This window comes from Manis pentadactyla, chromosome 14 (assembly GCF_030020395.1).
Source record: "Manis pentadactyla isolate mManPen7 chromosome 14, mManPen7.hap1, whole genome shotgun sequence".
Classification (NCBI taxonomy): Eukaryota; Metazoa; Chordata; class Mammalia; order Pholidota; family Manidae; genus Manis; species Manis pentadactyla.
Window position 1 is genome coordinate 75,081,966 of NC_080032.1, and position 22,090 is coordinate 75,104,055.

The 22,090-nt window shown below is 35.3% G+C and overlaps 1 protein-coding gene across 8 annotated transcripts in view; it reads left to right on the forward strand.

The window, feature by feature from the left end:
- Positions 1–22,090, forward strand: part of PIK3C2G (phosphatidylinositol-4-phosphate 3-kinase catalytic subunit type 2 gamma) — a 378,973-nt gene that overhangs the window by 335,785 nt on the left and 21,098 nt on the right. For all 8 annotated transcript variants that reach the window (XM_057492030.1, XM_057492029.1, XM_057492032.1 and 5 more), the window contains 2 exons: positions 2,432–2,507; positions 14,057–14,151. In XM_057492030.1, coding sequence (XP_057348013.1) covers positions 2,432–2,507; positions 14,057–14,151 — 171 coding nt within the window. The remainder of the gene's footprint in view (positions 1–2,431; positions 2,508–14,056; positions 14,152–22,090) is intronic.

Consider the following 22,090-nt stretch of genomic DNA (forward strand, 5'->3'; position numbering starts at 1 on the left):
TGTAGTTAAGCTTAAAGTACTAGAAGAGAAATGGTGAGAAGTGAAGATAGAAAATGAGCAAGTCCCAACTGAGAAAGATCTTACAAGCCTTAAGCAGTTGATCTTTTTGCTTTATAGCAGTAGAATCATTGCCAAGTTTTAAGTTAGTTATTCAATTTTTATTTTGAAAGATCAGTTTGGCAATCATGTAGAGATTAGGATAGAAGCAACGTAAGAGTTGGGAATACCTGCTGTACCTTAGGTGATGAACTAGGAAGGCAGCAATATACCTGGAAGGAAGAAATGGACAGGTGACGTATTTAGGAGCTAAATCAGTATGACTTAGAAGTTAATTTTATGTGTGGGAAAGGGAGAATGGAGAGTCCAAAATATACAGTAGATATACTTTATTTTTGACCTGGACAAATTTAAGTAGCAAATTGAGGGGAAAGAAAATGCATTTAGTAGTACACTTTTAGGGTTTTAATTGTCCTTTGAAGAGTCAAGGGAGCCACCAAATAGGTACTGTGACACAGAAGGCGAGGCTTAGGAGACAAATATAGGACAAAGGTTCAGATCTGTGCATCATTATAGAAGACAAAAGGCTAAGAATGTATTAGTGTAATGAGAGAGATGGGCCTAGAAGTGAGGGACACTAGAACTCAAATTATAAACAAAAGTAAAAGGATCCTGAAAAAATAAGTCTAAGAGATGGCAGGACAAATAGAGGACAAACTGAGAATACTTAGTATCATCATAGCAAATGAAAGATTTTGCTCCATATTACTCCATTACTAAAAATGGAGTAGCTATATAAGGACCAAGGAAATCCCCATTGGATTTTGGGAAAGGGACATTAAAAAAGAGAACAGCTGTTAGACATAATGGTAAGAGCATTTTCAGAAGACTATTAGCGACAGAAAACTGAGTGTGGTCTGTTAGGAAGTGAGTGACATTGAAGAGCCGATGGGAGTGCTGACAGCCCTTCCCATAAGTTTGTGTCAAGGAGAAAAACAAAATGGATTGAAAGCAGCATCAGTGACAAGACATTATTTATGGGTGTGTATACTTTGTGTGCTTTGACTCATGTTTGTTGTTAAAATGGAGAGAGGTGACCATGCTTTACACTGATGAGAAAGCAAGGAATAGGGTGAAGATACTGAAGTATGGATTGGGATCGTCTACAAGGTTCCTGAGGAGGAAGGAATAGAATCTAGGACATACATGAAGGGATTAGCATTGAATGGTGCCTTAGTTTGTTACAACTGCCACAAACTGTGTGACTTAAACAACAGAAATATATTTCCTCATAGTCTGGAGCTGGAAGTGCAAAATCAAGGTGCCAACAAGTTGGTTTCTTCTGATAAGAACCTCCTGCAGGCTTATAGATTGCATCCTATCTCTATGTCTCTTTACATGGTCTTTCCTACCTGAAAATGGTGTCTAAATTTCTCCCTTTTATAAAGATACCAGGCATACTGGATTAGGAGTCCATTCTCCACCAGTATGACCTCATCCTAAGTTAACTAATTACATCTGCAGTTACCCTATTTCCAAATAAAGTCACAGTCTGAGCTACTGTGTGGGTTTGGACGTCAACATTTAAATCTTTAGAGGACACAATTCTACTTAAAACAGATGGGAGGAGAGATACTTTATCCATTATAACAGGAAGGAAAGAGGAAACATGACTTTATGAGTCTGTAGATTTTGTGGTAGGAAATTTAGGAGTCTGCCTTTTATTTTTTCTAAAGTGGAGACAAAATCATCAGCAGAGAAGGAAGCAGAGTTTGAAGATTAAGTTTCCCAGGAAAGGTTTGCAAGAGCCACTTCACAGAATGAGAGAAGGCTGGCTGGAGAGACTGTCACGCAGCCTTGACAGCTACTGGGACATCAGCTTACGGCAGTCGGAGGCAATGATCAGTTATTTAGTGGGGCCCTTCAGAATATAATGCAGGGTCTCATGTGCAGGGCTTCTCTTGTTATATAATGGCCTGAAACAAAATGCATGTCGATGTCATTAAGGAAAAACTATTCTGATTCACCAGTTAGCCTGTTCATTTTGAACCCAGGTTAAATTGAGAGTAATTTTTCTCCAAAAGTCTTGTCCAAGTGTATACCTTTTCTAGAAAAGGGAGGTGCGAGATGCACACATAATTGTAAAATTCAAGAATGTGACTGTTATGGTGAGCTCCAACACCAGAGCACACCTGATCCTCGTGAAGAAATGTAAACCAGACATCCAATCTTATAGAAGATTAGTTTAATTTAGGGCAAAATTATAGCATTGACTTAATAAACTCGCTAATGTGGTTTTTTCTCTATTTGTGGAATCTATAACAGGTATACATAAACAAATAATATATATTTGGTTCAATGTTTTCATATACTAGAGAATAGGACCAATAAATATAAGATGTGAAGAAATATTATATTTTGTCTTATTTTTCAGAGTGATCATGTACTCAGGTTTTTTCTGTCTAAGCCTGTGCAAAAAACAATTGAAGAATCATCACTTGTTGATCTAGGCAAGTAATTTTATTATTATTCCTATGTACAATTATTGAGTTTTGCTATAATTATGCAAAAGTTATCACAACTAAAATTTCTTTAAATTTTCAACTTAAAATATATTTTTAAGAATAAAGCTTCAAGAGTCTTTTCTCACCATTCCCAAGGCTTTTTACCCCTTAGAATATATTCAAGTTAAATTAAACCCAAATGTTTTTGTCTAATTATAATAACTACATGATGTCACACTATTAATTCATTTCAATTAATTATACATTGAGATGGAATTGCATATCAGAGATGGAGTTCCTGCTTTTCCCTGCAGGTGAGTCTTAACAATTTATTCAACATTTTAGGAAACAATAACAAAAAACATATTAGGTACTAATAATGATCATGAATTACCTAGCAGTTTCACTCCTATCTCTTAAAGCTCAGTTATTACTCCACCTGTCTCATAAACTCTTTTATTACTTGGATCCCAAACTAGCCCAGCACAATTATCCATCCTATTCTCTGCCAAATGTCTGTTAATTCTAACTTTTCTATGATTTCTCCTAGATTGGCAGAGATTCTTTGAATGTCATTTTAATTTTAAGCATTCATAAATTAATTCCATTGCCAGTGGCCATCCAGTGCTGGTACTGGTTTTTAATCTCACACAATATTTGCAAACCCATAATTTGCTAGTCCTCACCCTTCTTTCCTTTGCGTCTCCTAGTCTCCATTTCATTCACACTTACCTTATGCTTCCCTTTCTTTAAGATTGGGCCTATCTGCTTATCACCTCTGTTTGTTTCTGGCATCCTATTTACTTAATTCTCAGGTGTATAGTCTATACAAACAGCTCAGGTTGTATAGCATAATTGTTTATTAAGTTGTGTCCTTATGTTTGTGTCTGCTTTGTTTCCCCTGTTAGACTGAAAGTAACTTTAAAGAATCATTTTCTTATTGGAATCATTTATGCATTGCTCTGTATTCACAAACCCTAAATTAGTATCTCTTATTCCCCTACATTTTACACATGTGACATTACTCTTTAAATAAGATACTTTGCATATGTAGACAAACCACAAACATTATTAAGTAAATATATGTAATTTCTTACATTTGGTACCATGTATCTAAAGAATAATGCTATCCACAATATAAAATATTTTTATTGTCACAATTCACAAATTTATAACAAATATATTCTTTTAGAAATAGTGTTAGCTGGGGAGGTTTTTTACAATCAATGTTTGTAATCTCAGATTAACCAGATTATTTGAAAAACATAAATTTCCAGATTTCTGGAGATGTCAGACATAAGAAAATAGTTTAACCTCTATTTTGTCATTAAAGTCCTTAAAGAAAATTGTTTTTGTTTCAAAAAATTAGACTATAGATCACTATGAAATTTTAAATCTTGCTGATAGTTTTCTCTGTAAGATGTTTTGAAATACATATGCACACAAAAAACTAAGAGTAAGCATTATCCTTGTCAGCTGAAATTTCGAGCTTATGTTCTTAAATGATTAGAGGATAAAATTATTCAAATGTATTAAAATATTGGTTTACATAGGATGGCCTTAAGCAAAAACCCCAGACTTCACCATTTTACTTCCCCTACCAACAAACTGAGAGAGTGGACTCTGGGTACTTACGTATCTAGGCATATGACCTGTAAGCATTGTATTAGTACTAGTTTGAACCCCTGGATCTGGGAGATATTCATATTCCTTTCCCTTTATGCACTAGCTAAACTTGCCTTGGCACAACAGTGGAATTTATCTTTTCCAAGTTCCAATCCACTCATCTAACACTTTTCCTTGGCTTCCCATTGTCCTTAGGCAGAACCAGCTTCATGAGATTGTGACTTGTTTGGTCACACAAGGCACCATGCTTAGAAAGGCCTGATACTTGGTTTAATACACTGATGTTGTCCTCAAATTCTATAATAATTTTTATAAAAAATACATTGCACTTTCATTTTGTATTTCATTTCACTGAACTTCAGAAATTATGTAGCTCTGCCCTTAGGATGAAGACCCATATGCCCATGATTGCATCCCAGCAGAATCTGGTACTCACCAATTTCCCTTTCTAGTTTAACACCAAGCCCTTTCCCATCTTAATTCTTGTCTTTTTCTAGTTCCGTAACTAAGATAAACTCAGTACCTCACAAATGCAATTTTCTCTGCCTGGACTGCTTGACTCTTATTCCACCTTCTCTATCCTTTTTTATATTCTGCAGATTGCATCTCACTTGTCTTTGCTTTATACTCTTCTAATGTCTTTTTCTTCAAAACAATTATTGCAGAAAATAATTCTTTGTAGACCAAAAATCCATAAAGGCATAATCCATGTCTATATGGCTCACCATTGTATCCCCAGGGCTCAGCACAGCGTCTGGCCTACAGCAGATGCCCATCAATAATTATTGAATAAATGATTTATGCTAGAAATAACAACAATGGAAGACATCTTGATACTCTCTACCAAGGGAGCTTGTCATTTTTATAAAAAGGACAAGAGAAGAAACCAAAATCAAAAATCATACTGCTCCTTCCACACTCACCACCTCACATACAAATGCCCTAGTAAAAGGAATTCAGTGCCTTCTAACCACTAGAATTCTCTTGAAATATCACCACATGAAGTGACCACATTTAATATTATGGACACCAGACTCAACCAAGACATGACCAGAAAGTTGCTGGATTTTATCTTGTATATTCTTTAACTCTTTAATGACATTATCCTCCATACTCACCCCAAAATTAATATATCTTCCTAGACAAATAATGCCTCCACAAAAGAATAAATTATCCGTCCTCCATCAGTACACAACTCCCACACATAGAAGATGGATTTTATTAAGGTATTGAAAAAATAACATAAGCAATGGAGTAGAACATGATCAAAGACAACAGTTGGGTCAGGGTTAAGAAGGTAAATTAATAAGCATATTTAGATGCCATTGGTAAGTACAAATGATTGCCAACAGGACCTTTCAATCATTATCTAACATCACCAACTCTAATTTAAGATATTAACTTAAAAGGTAACGTGAAGCCATGCAGCCTCCATGGCAGGGTCTCTCTGGTTAATATCCTAGCTACTTGCCTTGGCAGATTCCAGATCAATTATCCATAGGTTGAAGTATGTTACCGAAGTTTTCAATTTAAATTTTAATGGTATGGAAAGACAAGAATTGGGAGGGCTAGGTACTTAGAAATAAATACTTATATTAAGTTGTTCTGAAACTTTCAGTTGAAAGCTTTAAAATATTATGTATTTTGCTACATTATACTATATAATCTCATGGATTTAATAAGGAAATTATTTTAGACTTTTCTTGTGGCTGATGTGGGAAGGAAGAGATGAAAAGAAGGTAAGTCAGAGGACTCTCTCTGATCACTCCACCCCTAATAGCTTGGCGGCAAAGGGTATCACTGAAATTAGCAATCAAGCAATAAAAAGTCTTAGCATATGCAATATTAGTGTTAGAAAAACACTGAAAAAGATCACAATGTTGAATATATTGGGTGGTAGGTGAAAATTGAGTAGAAAGATTATGTATGCTAGTTTTATCTTTGCTTCTATTAGGAAACCAATATTGTCAAAGAAATAAAAATCTAAGATTATTAAATAAAGGTAACCACTAGAACAAAAAAAAAGCTTTCTTAAGTATCACAAGTACAAAAGATAAAAACTAATTTCTTAGTGACTTTCTTTAAAAACAAAAACAAAAATGTTATGTGTTTTTAATAACATCACACTAAGAATAAAGAGAAAACATACCTATTATATCAATAGGTATAAATAAACTTTACTCATCCATTAAAAAATTTCCAGTTGGAGTAAAAGTGTATGCCATTGCTCTATATTTTATGTAAAAACACATCTAAAGCAAAGTGATTTTAAACTGAAAATTAAAATGTAGGCATAGGTTTATTAGGCAAATGCAAGGACATAGAAATGAGAGGACAAAAGAGGAAAGGTGGAATTTAAACTGGAAAGCATTGAATTAAACAGAAATGGTACTATAAACTATAATTGGTACAATTCTCAATGAAGACATGAGCACTTATGACTATATATCAAACATATGACAACAACATATATATAAAGCATATAAAGCAGAAATTATGGAACATAGGAGAAATACATAAAAACATACTAGTAGCAGGATACTATAATTCACTTCTCTTGATTTATGTAAGACTGAGTGGAAAAAATAAGCAGATATATAAAAAACTAAATAGTAAAACTAATAAGGCAAAACTGATTCACTTAAACTCTTTATCCTGAAAATAGTGAACATATTTTCTCTTTAGGTGCCCATGAAACATTCATGAACATAGATTATATCCATTAAGCCACAAAGAAAATTTTAATTTAAATTCTAAAATGTAGAAATAGTATAGATATATTCTCTAATCATGAGACAATCAAGTGAGAAATTAATGGAGAAATTCAGAAAGCTAGAAAATACCTAAGTTTGGAGATTTAAAAATATAAGCTGTCTTGAACAACTCTTGCATCAAAAGGACTTACATACCAAAATTGTAAGATTTCTAAAAAACAGTAATAATGAAATACCACGTCTCAGAAACCATGGGAGAAATATAAAGCAATACTCAGGGAAAATTGGAATAATTAAAATAAAAGCCACAAAACAAACCAAAGGAATAGTAGAAGAAAAAAATGGATAATTGTTAAAGTAGAGATTAATGAATTACAACACAGAACAAAATGAGTAAGTATGGAAGTTAAGAGTAAACAATAAAACAGCTATTAGTGATCTAATCAAAAGAATGGGGGCAAATGCAAATGCACAAAACACAAAAGGAGAAGCAAAAAGTAACCACAGAAAGAAATGAAACTGAAGAGTACTTTGTTCAACTGCACAAAATGAATTTGTAAACCTGTCTGAAATAGTGTTACAGGAAAACAATTTACTCACCCCAGAAAAGATCAAGTTTGATAGTAGATCTACTTTGATAAGTACAAAAAACTTCAAAAAGCAACCTTTAAAACAGTACCAAGTTCAGATCATTTCCAGAAGGATTCTACCAAACCTTAAAAAACACATAATTCTACTGTTATTTCAGCAATTCCAGAACAGAGAAAAGTAAGGAAAATTCTCCATATTATATTTATGAGTCACATTAAGTATTTAATGCCAGTACCTTCAAGGATTATAAGAATTGCAAAAAAGAAGTTACAGCCTAATCTCACTTCTGAATAATCAATGGAAAATTCTAAATAAAATATTAGCCAAAATAATCCATTAGCACACTAAGGAAATATAATTCACCACGACCAGAAATGCAAGAACAGTTCAATATTGGCAATATACACAGTATATAATACTTGCTATCATAATAATAGATTTAGGTTGAAAATCAGATGGTCATCTCTTGAGACTCTTAAAAGGTATTTGATATAATTCAACGAACTTTCCTGATAAACACTCAAATAAAAATAAATAGGTAGTGCACTAACATGAGAAAATGTATTTGTCTTGGCTCATCCAAGTCCACGTCAGGTATAACAAGGAGCCAGTGGAAAAGCATTTCCACTAAAGTATAAAATCAGGTGCTGTGCCCATGGTCGTCGTGATCACGTCACGTTGCACTGACAGCACGAGGCATGTGGCTCACCTTTCACCTCCTTCGGGTCTTTGCTCAAGATTTACCTTCTCAGCGAGGAGTACCCTGGCCATCACATCTAAAATTGCAAACTGCCTCTTATTCTGTTGCCCCCAGTGTCTTCATCCTATTCTAGGTTTTATTCTTACCATCTATCATATTCAGCATATTCTAAATTTCACTTACTTATATGTGTTGCTTTTTTTTTTTTATATCTTCTCCTACTGCTAATAGAAATGTCAAGACAGGAATTTTGTCTAAAATTGCTCTAAGGGCCTAGAACAGTGTCTTGTCCATAATTGTCAGTAAATATTTGTGAAATGACTAAACGAAACAGGAAAAGAAATTAGGAGCATAAAGTTTGGGAAGAAGAATACAAAACTAGCACTGCTTGCCAGTAATATGATCTCATACCTAGGAAAATAAGAATCAACTAAAATCTATCATAAATGATGAGAATTCAATGAAAGTATCAGGTACCAAATTGACATACAGATATCTATTGCATATGTATATACAATTATATACATATAGATAACAACTAGTTAGATTATATAATAGAAGAAAGATCCAACGTAGGAATAGATTTAACAGGAAATGTGTACAACTGAATAAAGAAAACTTCAAAACACTACTGAGGGATTTGAGAGATGCTTCAAACAAATGTGAAAACATAGCGTGCTCTTGGATAGGAAAATTCAGTGTCATAAAGATGTCAGATATTTCAGATTTAATTTTGAGATATATTTTTTTAAATATTAACAAATTTATTTTTAACTAGATAAACTAATGCTATAGCTCATAAACAAAAATAAACAAAGAAAAGCCAGGAAAACTTAGCAAAAGCAGAGCAAAGAGGTAAGATGAGCCAGATAGTAAAATGCATTACAGAGTCTCAATAATTAAAACAGTGTGGTGTTGGCACATAAATAGATGAATAAATGGAATATAAAAGAATGTTCGTAAATAGAGTCAACTTATATGGATTTAATACATGCCAAAACAATAAGGGAAAAGTCAATAAATAGTGTTAGGATAGCATATTTCACACCATATACAAAGATAAATACCAAATGGATGATAGATTTTAAAATGTAAATAATGAAATCATATATGTGACAAAAAAACATGGACAAAATCCTTTATGATCTTGGGATGAGCAGTTCGAGCTATGACTAAAAGTCCAGATACTATTAACAGTCCCACATGACACAAAACACAGTAGCAAAGTCAAAAAAAAAAAAAAACATGGTAAGTTAACGGCAAAGTGAAATTTTTGCAATTTATCCCAGAAAAGGGCTGGTTATCTAACATATAACCATCTCCTGAAAGCTGATAAGAAAAGGACCAACAACTAACTAGGAAATTGTGTATAGAAAATGGAAAGATAATCCACATGCACACACACACACAAAAGAATATACAAGTGGCTTTAACCAAAAGAAAGGATCATTGACCTCACTCCTAAGGAAAATGCAAATTAAAATTACTTTCATGCCATTTTTAACTCATCAGATTGGCCAAACCTCAAAGATTTAATTAATAAGCTTGGTTACGAATCAGCAGGCACTCTCATATATTGCAGGTGGTTGTGCAAATTGGTACAACTGCCACGAAAGACATTTGGCAATATTTATCAAAATTACAAATGCTAATAGCCTTTGACCAGGAATTCTGCTGTTGGAAGTTTATCCTGTGAATTTTTTTTTTTGTGGCCAGATATGAAATGACATGTACACAAAGCTATTTACTGCAGCATGGCTTGTAACAGCAGGAAAACACTGGAAACGGTCTTATTAATGGCAAACAACCCTATCAGTGGGGAACTGGTTCTATAAATTATGGTATTTCCACATAATGGAATAATATAAAACTATTTTAAAAAGTAAAGAACTTTGTATCATTGATGTGAAAATATCTCCAAGATTTGTACGCAGCGCAGTAAATATACTGTTACTTTTGTGAAAAAGAGGAAAAATAAAAATACTCATATTTGCTTATATGGGGAAACTTTGGAAGGATATGTGTCTATCTGGAAGGATATATGGGACACACAAAATAATAGTGGGGGAATTGGGTTACGAATGGGAAGATGTTCTGCCATATACTTTTAAAATAAATTCTCATTTTAAATCATATGGATATACTATCATCTGAAAAAAGTTAAGTTTTGAAATGCTATTTTTTAGCATTGATAGGCACATTATGCCTGATAAGCACTATATTAGTTGCTATAGTTCCATGCATTAAAGCATTTCAACACAGTCATCTTGAGGATCAGTAAGGGTTTATCAGCTCTTGGGGTTACTATAAATGGTTAGATTAGGTATGATCAGATACTCCAGACTAACTTGAAGCGGAAAATCAAAATATTCTAGCATCTCTTGTCCGTAGAAGCTGTTCTCAAAATTCTGCCTCTCTGGGTTCTCCATTTAAATACTCTTTTCCATAGGTTATTGCCCCCTTGTCCCATTACATCATGTTTAAGAACATAGGCCTTAGGGATCATTTAACCCTGCACCGTTTGTTTTTCTGCATGATCTTGGACCAAATGCCTCAGTTTCCTTATGCATAAAATACAAGTAATGCAAACTTTATAGATTTGCTGTGAAGATTTAGTGAGTTCATGAACATAAAATTCTTCACCCAACATTTGGCACACAATAAGAGTTCTAGAAATACTAAATACCTCTACTATCACTACATTGACTATTAAGACTTCTTACTGGCCTGAATTTTCACTGGGTTCTGACTCTGGCATGTTTTGATTGATATTCTGGTCTACAAATCTTATACAAGAGATTTAGGGTGGGATATCATCTGCAGTCAGTTCAAGTAACAGGTGTGTGGTTACTATTTAGACAACCACAAATTTATGCTAATTTCCTACCTTTGGATAAAAACTCCTCTGATTAAACACATTGAGTTCCTTATATAATTTTTTTCACTCTTTAATTAAAAGGTAACATTCATTGTACATCAAAAGTCATCAGGATTTTTAGCTGATACTCCAACAGTTATCCACATCTTTTTGTTATGAAATGCAGTTTACCTCAATACTACACTCATAATTATCTCATAGTATCTCCAGTTAACAATGTCACTCAGTCATTGTAATCAAGATATTTTAAGGAAAAAAAGATTATTCTATTTATGTAATTACCATTTAAGTTGTAAGAAAAACCCAGTGTCAATTTTAATTATTTCAATGTTGATAGCCCACATTAACAATTAAATTAATTAATATTACATAATTATAATGTGTAAACTATTGTAATAAGCATGTGAAAGACCTTGGAAGAGGAAACATATTGCCCAGGTTTAATTTTCAAGTTAGGATTAAAGAGCTAAGACTGACAATCAGAAAACAACGTGGGCCACAGTAAACCCACACAGAGTATTCCTTGTTATTAATAAATTTCTCCTCTCTAAATTTCATCAGAGAATATACCACCAGAGATTACCAAGGGAAATATTAGAAAAGCTATAAATTATGCTTAATCCTTGGGCTATATGCTGGAAAATGTTAAGCATTAGCAAGAAAGCATTAGCAAGGTCCACAACATAGTTATATGTCCCTAGTTCATGACTGAGGGTATCCATAAGGGTTGCTATAGAGGGGACAGCAGCATGCAAAGGTGGTGTGACTTTATTCGATTCCCTGTAATCCACAGTCATATGCCAAGAGCCTTCCAGCTTTTTCACTGGCCACACCAGGGAATTAAAAGGACTATGAGTAGGTTTTATGATGCCCACCTTCTCCAACTCCTGTAGAGTTTCTCCAATTTTCTTGTGTCCCCCAGGCAATTTATACTGCTTAGTATTTGTCACCTGCCAAGGCACAGGCAGAGCTACAGGTGGGTGCTTAGCATGTCCCCTCACAACTGCCTTTACCACATGTACCCTCAGCCTGAACTCACCTGAAGTGGTCTGTAACCACAGGTCCTACCGAATATCAACCCCCAAAATATATTCAGCAATGGGAGAAATGTACACAGTTTACTCCTTTGAGGGTAAACGCCCTATCCCCAGTCGGATTTGGGCTTTCTTCAGTCTAATTGCCTTACCCCCATAGCCATCTATCACAGCAGGGGTCCCAGGAAAACGCTCAGGGTTGCCATAAATCAGAGAACAGACATTTATTGAGCTCTGCATCTGTTTTCCAGCTAGTGGGTAAGGATGGTGAATCACACTGATTAGGCCAAACTGCCCTGATGGCTGCTGTCAGCCAATCCAGAAGCACCTGACTCCCTGAGGTGTGATGGGCATTTTGCAACCACTGCTAGAGGAAAGCGTGAGTTGTCATCACAATGTTTTCCACCCTCATATCCCAAAGATGCAAGAGCCATGTAGGCAGAGGTTCCAACAGCTTCTGCCAAAACCAAATGCTCATGTCCACCAGCTCATCCTCGGTATAGGGGCGGAGCATGGAGCGCTGCACAACCTGGGGAGGGGGCAGCTCTTCTGCCTGAGGAGCCAGTGGTGTTGCATTTTTATTTTCTCAACTACAGCCGGGTGGACCTTTAATCCAGGAGAGGCTGGCGCCTCAGGCAGTGGCCTCGGCAACAGTTCTGCCCTTGGCTCCACCCCCAATCCTCCCCCAGCATCTCCTCTACCATCTCCAGGGCTGAAGGCACCACTCTTTCCTCCCCCTCATCCACAGCCTCCTGCAACACATCTTCTTCTGCCTCCTCCCTCACTGCAAATGTATCTTCCAGGAGCAAGAGCCATCTTCTCAATACTGTCTCTCTTTCTTAACGGCATTCCATAGGTCATCCCCCAGCTCCTCCAGGTAATGCCAAAGTGTGTCTCTCTCCTGCCAAAGTGTGTCTTTCTCCCTGATAACCCTTTCCACTATCTCAAGAAACAAACATCCCACAATCACAGCTACTGCATGGCCACTCAGGGCCTCTAAGCAGTCTTCTGTCTCGCAGAGGGCTAATTCCACAGCTCCCAGTGTCTCCACCCTTCCCCAATTCTGGAGAAGGGCCTACCCATCTAGGAGGTGCTTTACCCTAGAGCAATTCCTCACTAGGGCCTTCCCAAGTGGAAACTCCACAAATAGGGACTCCCTCGTGAAACCACACCATCCACTGCTGCCAGAGGGAAGAGTGAGTCATCACCCCCCACTGCAGCAGCCACTGGGGCATCAGCACCATCCATAGGGGAGTTTCCGGGTATCTCCCCATCTTTAGGGGCATTCCACCCAAGTGGCACACCCATGGAGACAGATTTCAGGTTCACAGTTCCCACCGACTACTGCCAGGTGTAACCCCAGGGGAAAAATATTTTCTGAGCCCAGGGCAAATAACCTTTGAAGCCAAAATCAGTCAAAGGTAGAAATAAAATGGGAGAAACCTGTTTATTGCTTACAGGCAGTCATCCACTTCTGCTCACCCACGTCTCTGAGACCCGGCTGCAAAAAGGTACTCCACCAAACCTCTCCAGTCCAGATATACCCTTGCTCCCCCCACCCTTGTCATCACCTATTGCTATGGAGATGGACTACTGGAGAAGTGGAGAGACCGTGCCTTGGAAACACCTATTGATACTGAGATGCATTAAAGCCAGTCAAGAGATTCCAGAAATACTGCAATTTTACCCACACTACTACTTCAAGCTTATTGAACTGAATGCTGAAGCCAAAAATGATACTGAGGTTTCAAGCTTAAATAATTAGGAAAATAATGGTATTGATCAAAACAAAACATGGAGTATAAGGAGGAAGAACTGGTTCAGAAAGATTACAAAATAAATCCTAACTTTAACCAACCCAGTTTCCTGAAGAGTATCATGTTTTCAGCATGATCTGAAGAATGTTTATGTTGCATATTATTCATTGATCCTGTTTTGGTCTTTAAATGTTTCATTTATCCTGTGCTGAGCCACTTCCAATTTTACCCACTGAAATTCTGTTGTTTTATCAGGTGAAAAGTTTCCTGACAAGAGGCCTAAGGTGCAGTTAGTCATATCATGTGAGGATGCGAAGCTGACCATACTGGTGAAACACATGCAAAATATTGTAAGTTTATCATATATAATGAGAAACATGTAAACCTACATTTAGAAACCACTTGCCTCCTTTATGTAATTAATGTCAACATTAGTGAGAGGAATGGTGCCAGCCACCAAGTTGAAGTGCTGAACAATGAGCCAATTACAATGCTCTGCCTCAGTATGACTGTGATCCTTGGAATGAAGACTATAAAATATTTCATAGGCAAAGTCCTAGAATGAAAATTAGACTCTATTCAAAATGAAGTGTCAGAACAAAGCTGGTGAAAAAGCTCTGAAAAGGCAGGAATAGCTGGAGTATTAAGAGCCAAAGGGAAAAAAAGCCAGGTCCCAAGAATTTACAATGATCTCATCATGCTGAGCTTAGTGGAGGACTGAGTAATCTCCTTGAACAGTGTCAGCACCTTCTCTTTGCAGCCAGGAACTCAGTTTCCCTCCTGACTCCCACTGAGTACTGTGAGTTTATACCCCAAAACAGAAATATCATATTCTACTTGCTCAGAGATATTTCTTTTCCCTCAAAAAGTAATAATATTTTTGAGGACATGAACCTCATCTCTGCATGCCCAGAACCTAGAACAGCAACAGTAGTTAGCCTCTAAGGAAAACTAAAAGCTGCTTTCTCTATTACAACCCATTCTTCCCTGAAGTTGGGTCAAGTCAGAGGCAAGGACAGTAATCCGACCGCGGTACTAAGAGAGGGAGTGTTCTGTGTCACAGGATAGTTGATTAATAGTCCAAGTCCGGGTGCAGTAAACAGAAAAAGGCAACTCTAAGCCTCCCGACCATCTCCAGTTTTCCTTGAGTCCACAGGAAGACTAGGGGTCCTCCATATGGTGAAACTCCCCAGGAGACTGCATCACTGTGGGGAAAGTCAGTAATACTTCCTGGCTCTCTTCTTCATGCATATAATCTCTCAGGATGCACTTGGAAGGACTTAAAGGTGCAAACTCTCCTCAACCTGGTGTGCATCTGGGACTTACTAGAACTTAATAAACACATCTTCAGTAAAAAATAATAATAATAATTGGCATAATTTCCAGGGGAGATACGTCCTTTATAAACTTAGATAGCTATCCAGGGATGCTTATTGGTAAGTCCGCAGTGTTTGCAATTTTTGTAATAGTTGGACATATTATTAAATATGTTTTTGTAGAAGTTTTACTAGATAAAATAATTATTTTCAATTGCTTTTGGTAAGATAATCATGTTAAATGAGAATAGCAGCTGTTTAAGAAATTCTTAGGCTGGGAAATGAGGATTCAATTTGATATTATATATGGCTGCATGCATATTCATGGAGTTTAAGCAGCTACATAAATATATGATAAAATAATAGAATATTAAGAACTGGTGTTAATCAAGTTAAAAGAACTTATATATGTATATTATATACAATTGTTAATTGAAACTAGTCCTCTTAGAAACTATATACTTATTTCAGTAATATCATTGCTCAAAACATTTTAGAACACGTCTGTTGACATAGCTTTTAGATCTGGCATAAACCACACAGTAGACTTGGTGATATTACCCAATAGTCATGCCTAATATTTGATCAAAAGCAGTATTAACCAACTTGGTTAATTTTATTCACCAGATAAATCCCCCAATTACTTTTGACAGTTCTGTAAACTGCATTTTTCACTCAGATGAAGTTGCACTACCAATAAGGGTATTCAAAATGGCCGTGACTCAGGCATGAAGGGAGGGGAGTGATTAAGTCAGGGTTTAAGATTTAGATGAAGCTATGGGTAAATGATAAATCACCAAGTAATCCTGCATATGAGTCCTGTGGAGAAGGAAACAAACACTTAGGTCCACTTGAGCCTCTTCATTGCTGATGCTGTCTGAAAGAAGGTCATTAATAGTGAAATAATACTTCCTGAAGTCTGACTTCTCAGCTACCTGATGGCTCCTCTCTTCTCCCCAACCTTTTGAAATTTCCCCCGTATTCATTCCTAGACCTCTTCTCTTCTCTATTTCCAGCCTTATGGCTTTAAATACCTCTCACACGTCTTTTCCTATTTATAACTCCACCTTGGAACTCTCCCTAAAGCCCAGAGTTGTATGTACAACTGGTAACTACTCTAGTATAGTAGAAATTCAATAGGCATCGTGAGCTTAGTACACACCAAATCAAACTTCTGATTATTGCTCCCTAACCCTGCTTCTTTTGTAATCTTTTTTTCATATCAGTAAATAACACATTCATGCTACTATTTGCTCTAATTAAAAACCTTAGAGTCATTTTTGCTTCTCTCACTAACTACATCCAATTTATCAGCAAATTCTGTCAGCTCGGCCTTCAGAATAAATGCAGAATCCCACCACTTTCACCTCTGGCGCTACCGCTGCTGGTTCAAGCCACCACCATCTCTCACCTGAATTACTGCTGCAACCTCTTCACAGGTCTCTCTGCTTCTGCTCTTATTTCTTCCTAATTTTGTCTTAATTTAGCAGCAAGAATATTCCTTTGAGACAAAAAAGTCAGATCCTGTCATTCCTGTCCTAAATCCCTCGGGAGGACTCTCATCGTTTAGGAGGTAGCCTAAATACTTATTAATGATCTCTGAGCCCCTGTCAATCTGGCCCCCTTGACCTCTTCGACCTTACCTCATACAACAGCCTCCCTCAGTCACTCCACTCCAGCCTCAGTGACTTCCTTCCTGTTCCTTGAGTACAGCAAGCACGTTTCTGCTTCAGGAAGTTTGCACCTGAAACTCAGTTTATCTGGAATGCTCTTCCCTGGGCTCATGGCTCAATCTCACATGTCCTGAATGACTATGTTTTATTGTCAGCTTTTCAGTGAAGTTCTCTATTCCCTCCCATATGTAAAGCTGCCAAACATCCTATCCTACTTCACTTTCTCCACTGCCCTATATCAGTGCTGTAACACCAGGGGCTAGAACAGGGCCAAATAGGTGCTCAATGAATACTTTGTTAAATGAAAGGCTGTCAAATCACTTATGATGTATACAACTAAAAACTAGAATCTCACTTTCCCCAAATCATCACAACAAAGTTTTGATGCCTTGGGTTTTTCACAGTTTCGTTAAAATGACTTTTATTTCTTCTGTTTATCTGAATACAGAGATAACATTATAACATAAGTGACAGAAAAATATCTTTAAATTCTCAACATATTTTCTTTGATCATTTCAAGTTTTAACTGTTATTTATTTTTGAGCCGTTAATATTTTCACATGCCAAAGTAATCAGACTAAAGAAGTTGTGCTTGATTTTATTTTAATATTAAAATGAATTATTCTGCCAGCAGTTTTGTTATATTTAATAATAAGTTTGATGAAAAAAATTGTTTTATCTTAAATCTTGGAAGCTTTGCTCCTGTGAATTCACAATCTAAAACAAAATTGTTAAAATTTTTCCCTCTCAAAGCAGCGCAATATGATTTAATCTAGTGAACGGAGACCGACAAAGTGATGTAGTTATTTAGAAACATGGCCAAGATTTTTAAAGATAATAGTTCAGTTTTCATAACAGAGAAACATATAAATGTCATTTATATTTGAAATATTCTTAAAAATCTCTCTAGCGAAATTCTCCCTTCCGCTGAGTTCTGCATTGTTTATTCAATTTCCCTCTGTTCTTTGCAAAGTCTACAATGTCACTCTTGATCTGTGGCTTCCTCTAGTCTTGTCATTTCTAAACTGTTTTCTTCTACCTGTTTCAGAATATAAGCATCCCAGAAGGCTCTATAAGTAATCAGTAAGGATGCCAGACCCTCTTCTGATACTGAATATGGTCACCCTGTCAGTCTTTTACACTGCAAAATAATAGTAAGTTATTTCAAATGAGGAACAAATAATGTCAGGGAAAACAGAACACACCTCAGATGGAGTGGTGTCTAGTATAAGAATCCCAGGCTAAACACACGCACACTCATCTGTACGTATGTACACACACACATTAAAATTCATTGCATTTTTTTATTTAAAAATTTTCTTACCATTTAATATGTATGTTAGTCCATAGATTATTATTTTTAAAATACACATTCCTGGGTGCAACTCCCAGTGATTTTGATTCTGTAAATGTGGGTTGGGGCTTCCACTCTTTACAGGCATCTCCTGGTCTCAGGTATTCCTCTATTCTTGCATTTCTAGACTTGTTTTCTTCTTTCCTGCTCCCAAATGTAAGAATTCCAAAAGACTCTCTGACACAGAGTGGTCCATAGACCAAATTTTTAGAAACATTTCCTGAGTGACAAGTTACCCCTTAAATGGCACTGTACACAAAATGCGAGTTCTGACTAGGTACCGAGTCAACTCTGGAGTCTGTTGGAATGGAAGGAACAACTCTTAGATTTGGTGAAGATAAGAAAGGGTGATAAAAACAAAGTACAGATGATGGCAATGTTTGACATATAAATAAACAAGTGTTGTGTGTATCCTTGAAGACTAATTTGGCTAAGTCCTCTGACTATCCCAATTCTTTTCAATTTTTTAAAATCTAGATTTTTGAAAGAAATTTGCCATTGTTTCACCCTTGCTGCATTCCAATCTACATAAATGGCAATTTCTTGCTAAAAAGTTTACAAGTAATAATTGCCCCATCAGTTGTATTTGGCTTATATTCTTCAAATATAAGAATTGCTTTTCAGAGTTGTCCCATTATGGTGTTGCTCTTCCATTTCAAAGAATAAGATCCAAAGCAGTGGAGAGTGAAGAGTACTTGGCCCAGATACAGATATTTTATTGTTTCACATTAAATGTTTTAACCAAGAAAACATTGACCTTAAAGATTCCCAATTATTTCTTAATGAAACAAACAGCAGATTTTTTTATAACCTTATGATAATTGATGTGATAATGATAACTGGTCTCTTTCCAAAAGTCAACATCTTTACCTAATCCTTCCTTCCTGAACTTTTCGGATCTCCACAAAGCCTTACTGTACATTCACTAAACCTCTGACAGAATCTCTGTGAGGCTTCCTTACCTCTTATAAATTTAAACTAGGTGTGATGTATGTAGTGACTTAATAAGTGTCAGCTTCACCCTTAGCCCTTAAACATAAAGATATTCTAGTATTCAGGGATTTCTTTTCAAACAAATTTCCTAAGAAATATCATTCAGTCTTAAGACATCAAAGATTTTGTAAATTACTCCTAAATTTATGGCTCTACTTTTAATATTTCTCTGAACTCAATTTACATATTTCCAACTGCCTGATGGGCATTTATACTTTGACATCTTGCCATCTCCTTTAAATTCAACAATTCTAAATTATAGCCCTCTACTTTCCACTAAAACCAACTCTCATCCTGAACTACTCATTTCAAAATAATTCTTACATCAACCTCAGATAACTCTTGATCAAAACTTCTCTATAATTTATTTTCTATATTTTAATTCATTCCAATATCTCTTTGTATAATCAACAATCCTTTTAGTTTCCTGTCACTTTTATTATTGTCAAAAATCCTATTCTATATTCTCTGTTAACTCATCTATGGTTATTTTGATTGATTGCTATGATATCCTTTCCTTGTTTTTTACTTCTTCTAATCCATTCTGCATAAAACATTCTAAAATTTCCATTTTCATCATATCAATAACAATTTTTAATCAAGTCTATAGATTTCAAATCCCTCAGCCTAACATTTAAGGTATTATACAATCTAGCTATAACCTGCCTTTTATATCCACCCTCCCCAGTACAAAACTTGCATTATATTCTAGATGGTTCATTCAGTTAGTCACTGCAGCTGACTATGTCTTACTTCTACTTAGCTTCTGTTTTCCTTCCACATCAAACTCAACTTGCAGGCTCAGCTCTCTGCAGCTCCTAGGTCACTCTTCCTCCTAGTGATCCATCCCTCCTTTGTATTCCTATTTACACCTGAAATTGTCTGTTTTGATATTCATTGCCTTATGTCAGATCTTGAAGCTTTTATCATCTTGGTTCATCATGTAGTTTTAATTGTACTGAAAATTTACTGATTGTAAAAACTGCAGGAAATATATTTTATATGCTCCACTGTGCCTAGTACTGAATTACAAGGCTCTTCTTTTTGCAGTCAATCTTCTCATACAGTCAACAACATCATAAATCTAATCTTTCAGTATTTCATCTATTCACAATTCCTCAAAATCCACTAACAGTCTCTCTCTCTTATTTATATAATTTTCTCATAACTTGGGGATAGAGACTAAAAGTTAAGAGATTTGAAATCATTTAGAAAGGTTCACTGCAATTGTTAAAAAAAATAATTACCAGTTAACTCATAAACAACCTTCAGCATTAGCTATTAAGTAGATTGTAAAAAATAAATGAGGTTTAAAGATTTCTTTTTACTTGTTATTAAGACTGAGAAATGGCAAAACTTGCCAAACTTCACAAGATATTGCAGTGACAGTCTGGAGCTCTAATTAGCATTCTGGGTTTTTAGAAGCAGTTCAATTTGAATGTATTAAGTCACAAAAGGAATTCCATCTACTAGATTGTGACTTCTGTGTAGTTGTTAACTACATCAAGTTGAAGATTAAAAACTTTAATATGTAATAAGATGATGTCAATGAGTTTCTTTTTTTTGAAAGCAGAAGCTTATTTCAATCACTTCTTTGTGCTTTCTCACAGATCCTAGACACATGATAGTTTGATTTTTTTTTAAGTTATTATAAATCACCTATTGATTTGGCTTAATTTGGTATTAATGGAAGCAGAAGTTCATCTGAATTTAATTACCTGGGACTTGAAATCATCTCATTCTGTATTAATTAACACACACAGAAAGACTGGAAAGATCATTCCACCATTCTTTACCTAAAACATACAACAAACAATATATAAGCACTTTTACTGTACATTGTCATTTTATAGACATCCGTTTAGTGATGGCTAGCCTGAGTTTTCAAATTGCAATTTGGCAGCAACATAATTGAGGAAAACACTTCTTTATTATGTTGTTTTGTTTCTGGCATAGACCTCAGGTTTTGATAGTCCTATCATATTTTAATCATCATCAGCTGATTTCTACCAAAGCCTATATTATCCTATGATTGGAAACATTAAGTAAAAAAAAAAAAAAAACTTGATGGAAAAGTCTTATAAATTATTCATCAAAAGATAATAACCTATTAAATACAATTTAGCTTTGAATTAATCTACAGTAGTTTCCAAAGTGTCTGATATTTTTAAACCATGTATCTTCCTCACATTCCAGATAAAACTTGATCTAGAAGTGCTCTTAATTTCAATCTGACAGTTTCCTTTTCATTCGTTATAGAGAGTCAATATAGTGTAATGATTAAAAACATAGATTTTATAGAAAATCTCTTCAATAAAATAAAGAATAGTACTGGCTTAAGGATTATTTTAAGAGAGTGCTTTAAATAAAGCAAATACTCATTATGTTGTAGCCATTGTTATTATTATATATAGAAACTAAGTATCTCCCTCATACACTCATGAAAATATTAAAGGGTTGCTAGCATACCCTACAATGTGAGGGGTTTTTTTACTTTTAAATACTTTATATTGTTTTTTGTTTCTATACTAACATTCTACTGCTTACGTTTTCTCTTCATTTTGATAAGTGAACCTGTTTTCAAGATGCTTCCATTCATTGACCATAAAAGCAATGAAAGCAGCGAAAGCCACTTGAAATGCTGGGTGCAATCTGGGGCAAGAAATGGAGGCAGAAAGTTGGCATATTTAACTATTCATGCACCTAAAACAATATGTTTAGAAATTAACATGGTGAAAAAAGTTTTACTAGTATACATATATGCATTTTAATTTTTATAATCTAAAATAATAACCAAGCTAAGAATCTTCTCTATTTCACTCTTGAATTTAGAATGAATCTCTCCAACAGTGAATGCTGAGAATATCCTAAGGCCACCATTTCTAATCCTTTCAACTAAATGGACCTCTTTTTAAATTAGAAAAAAAAATTTTTTGATTCCTCAAATGTTATT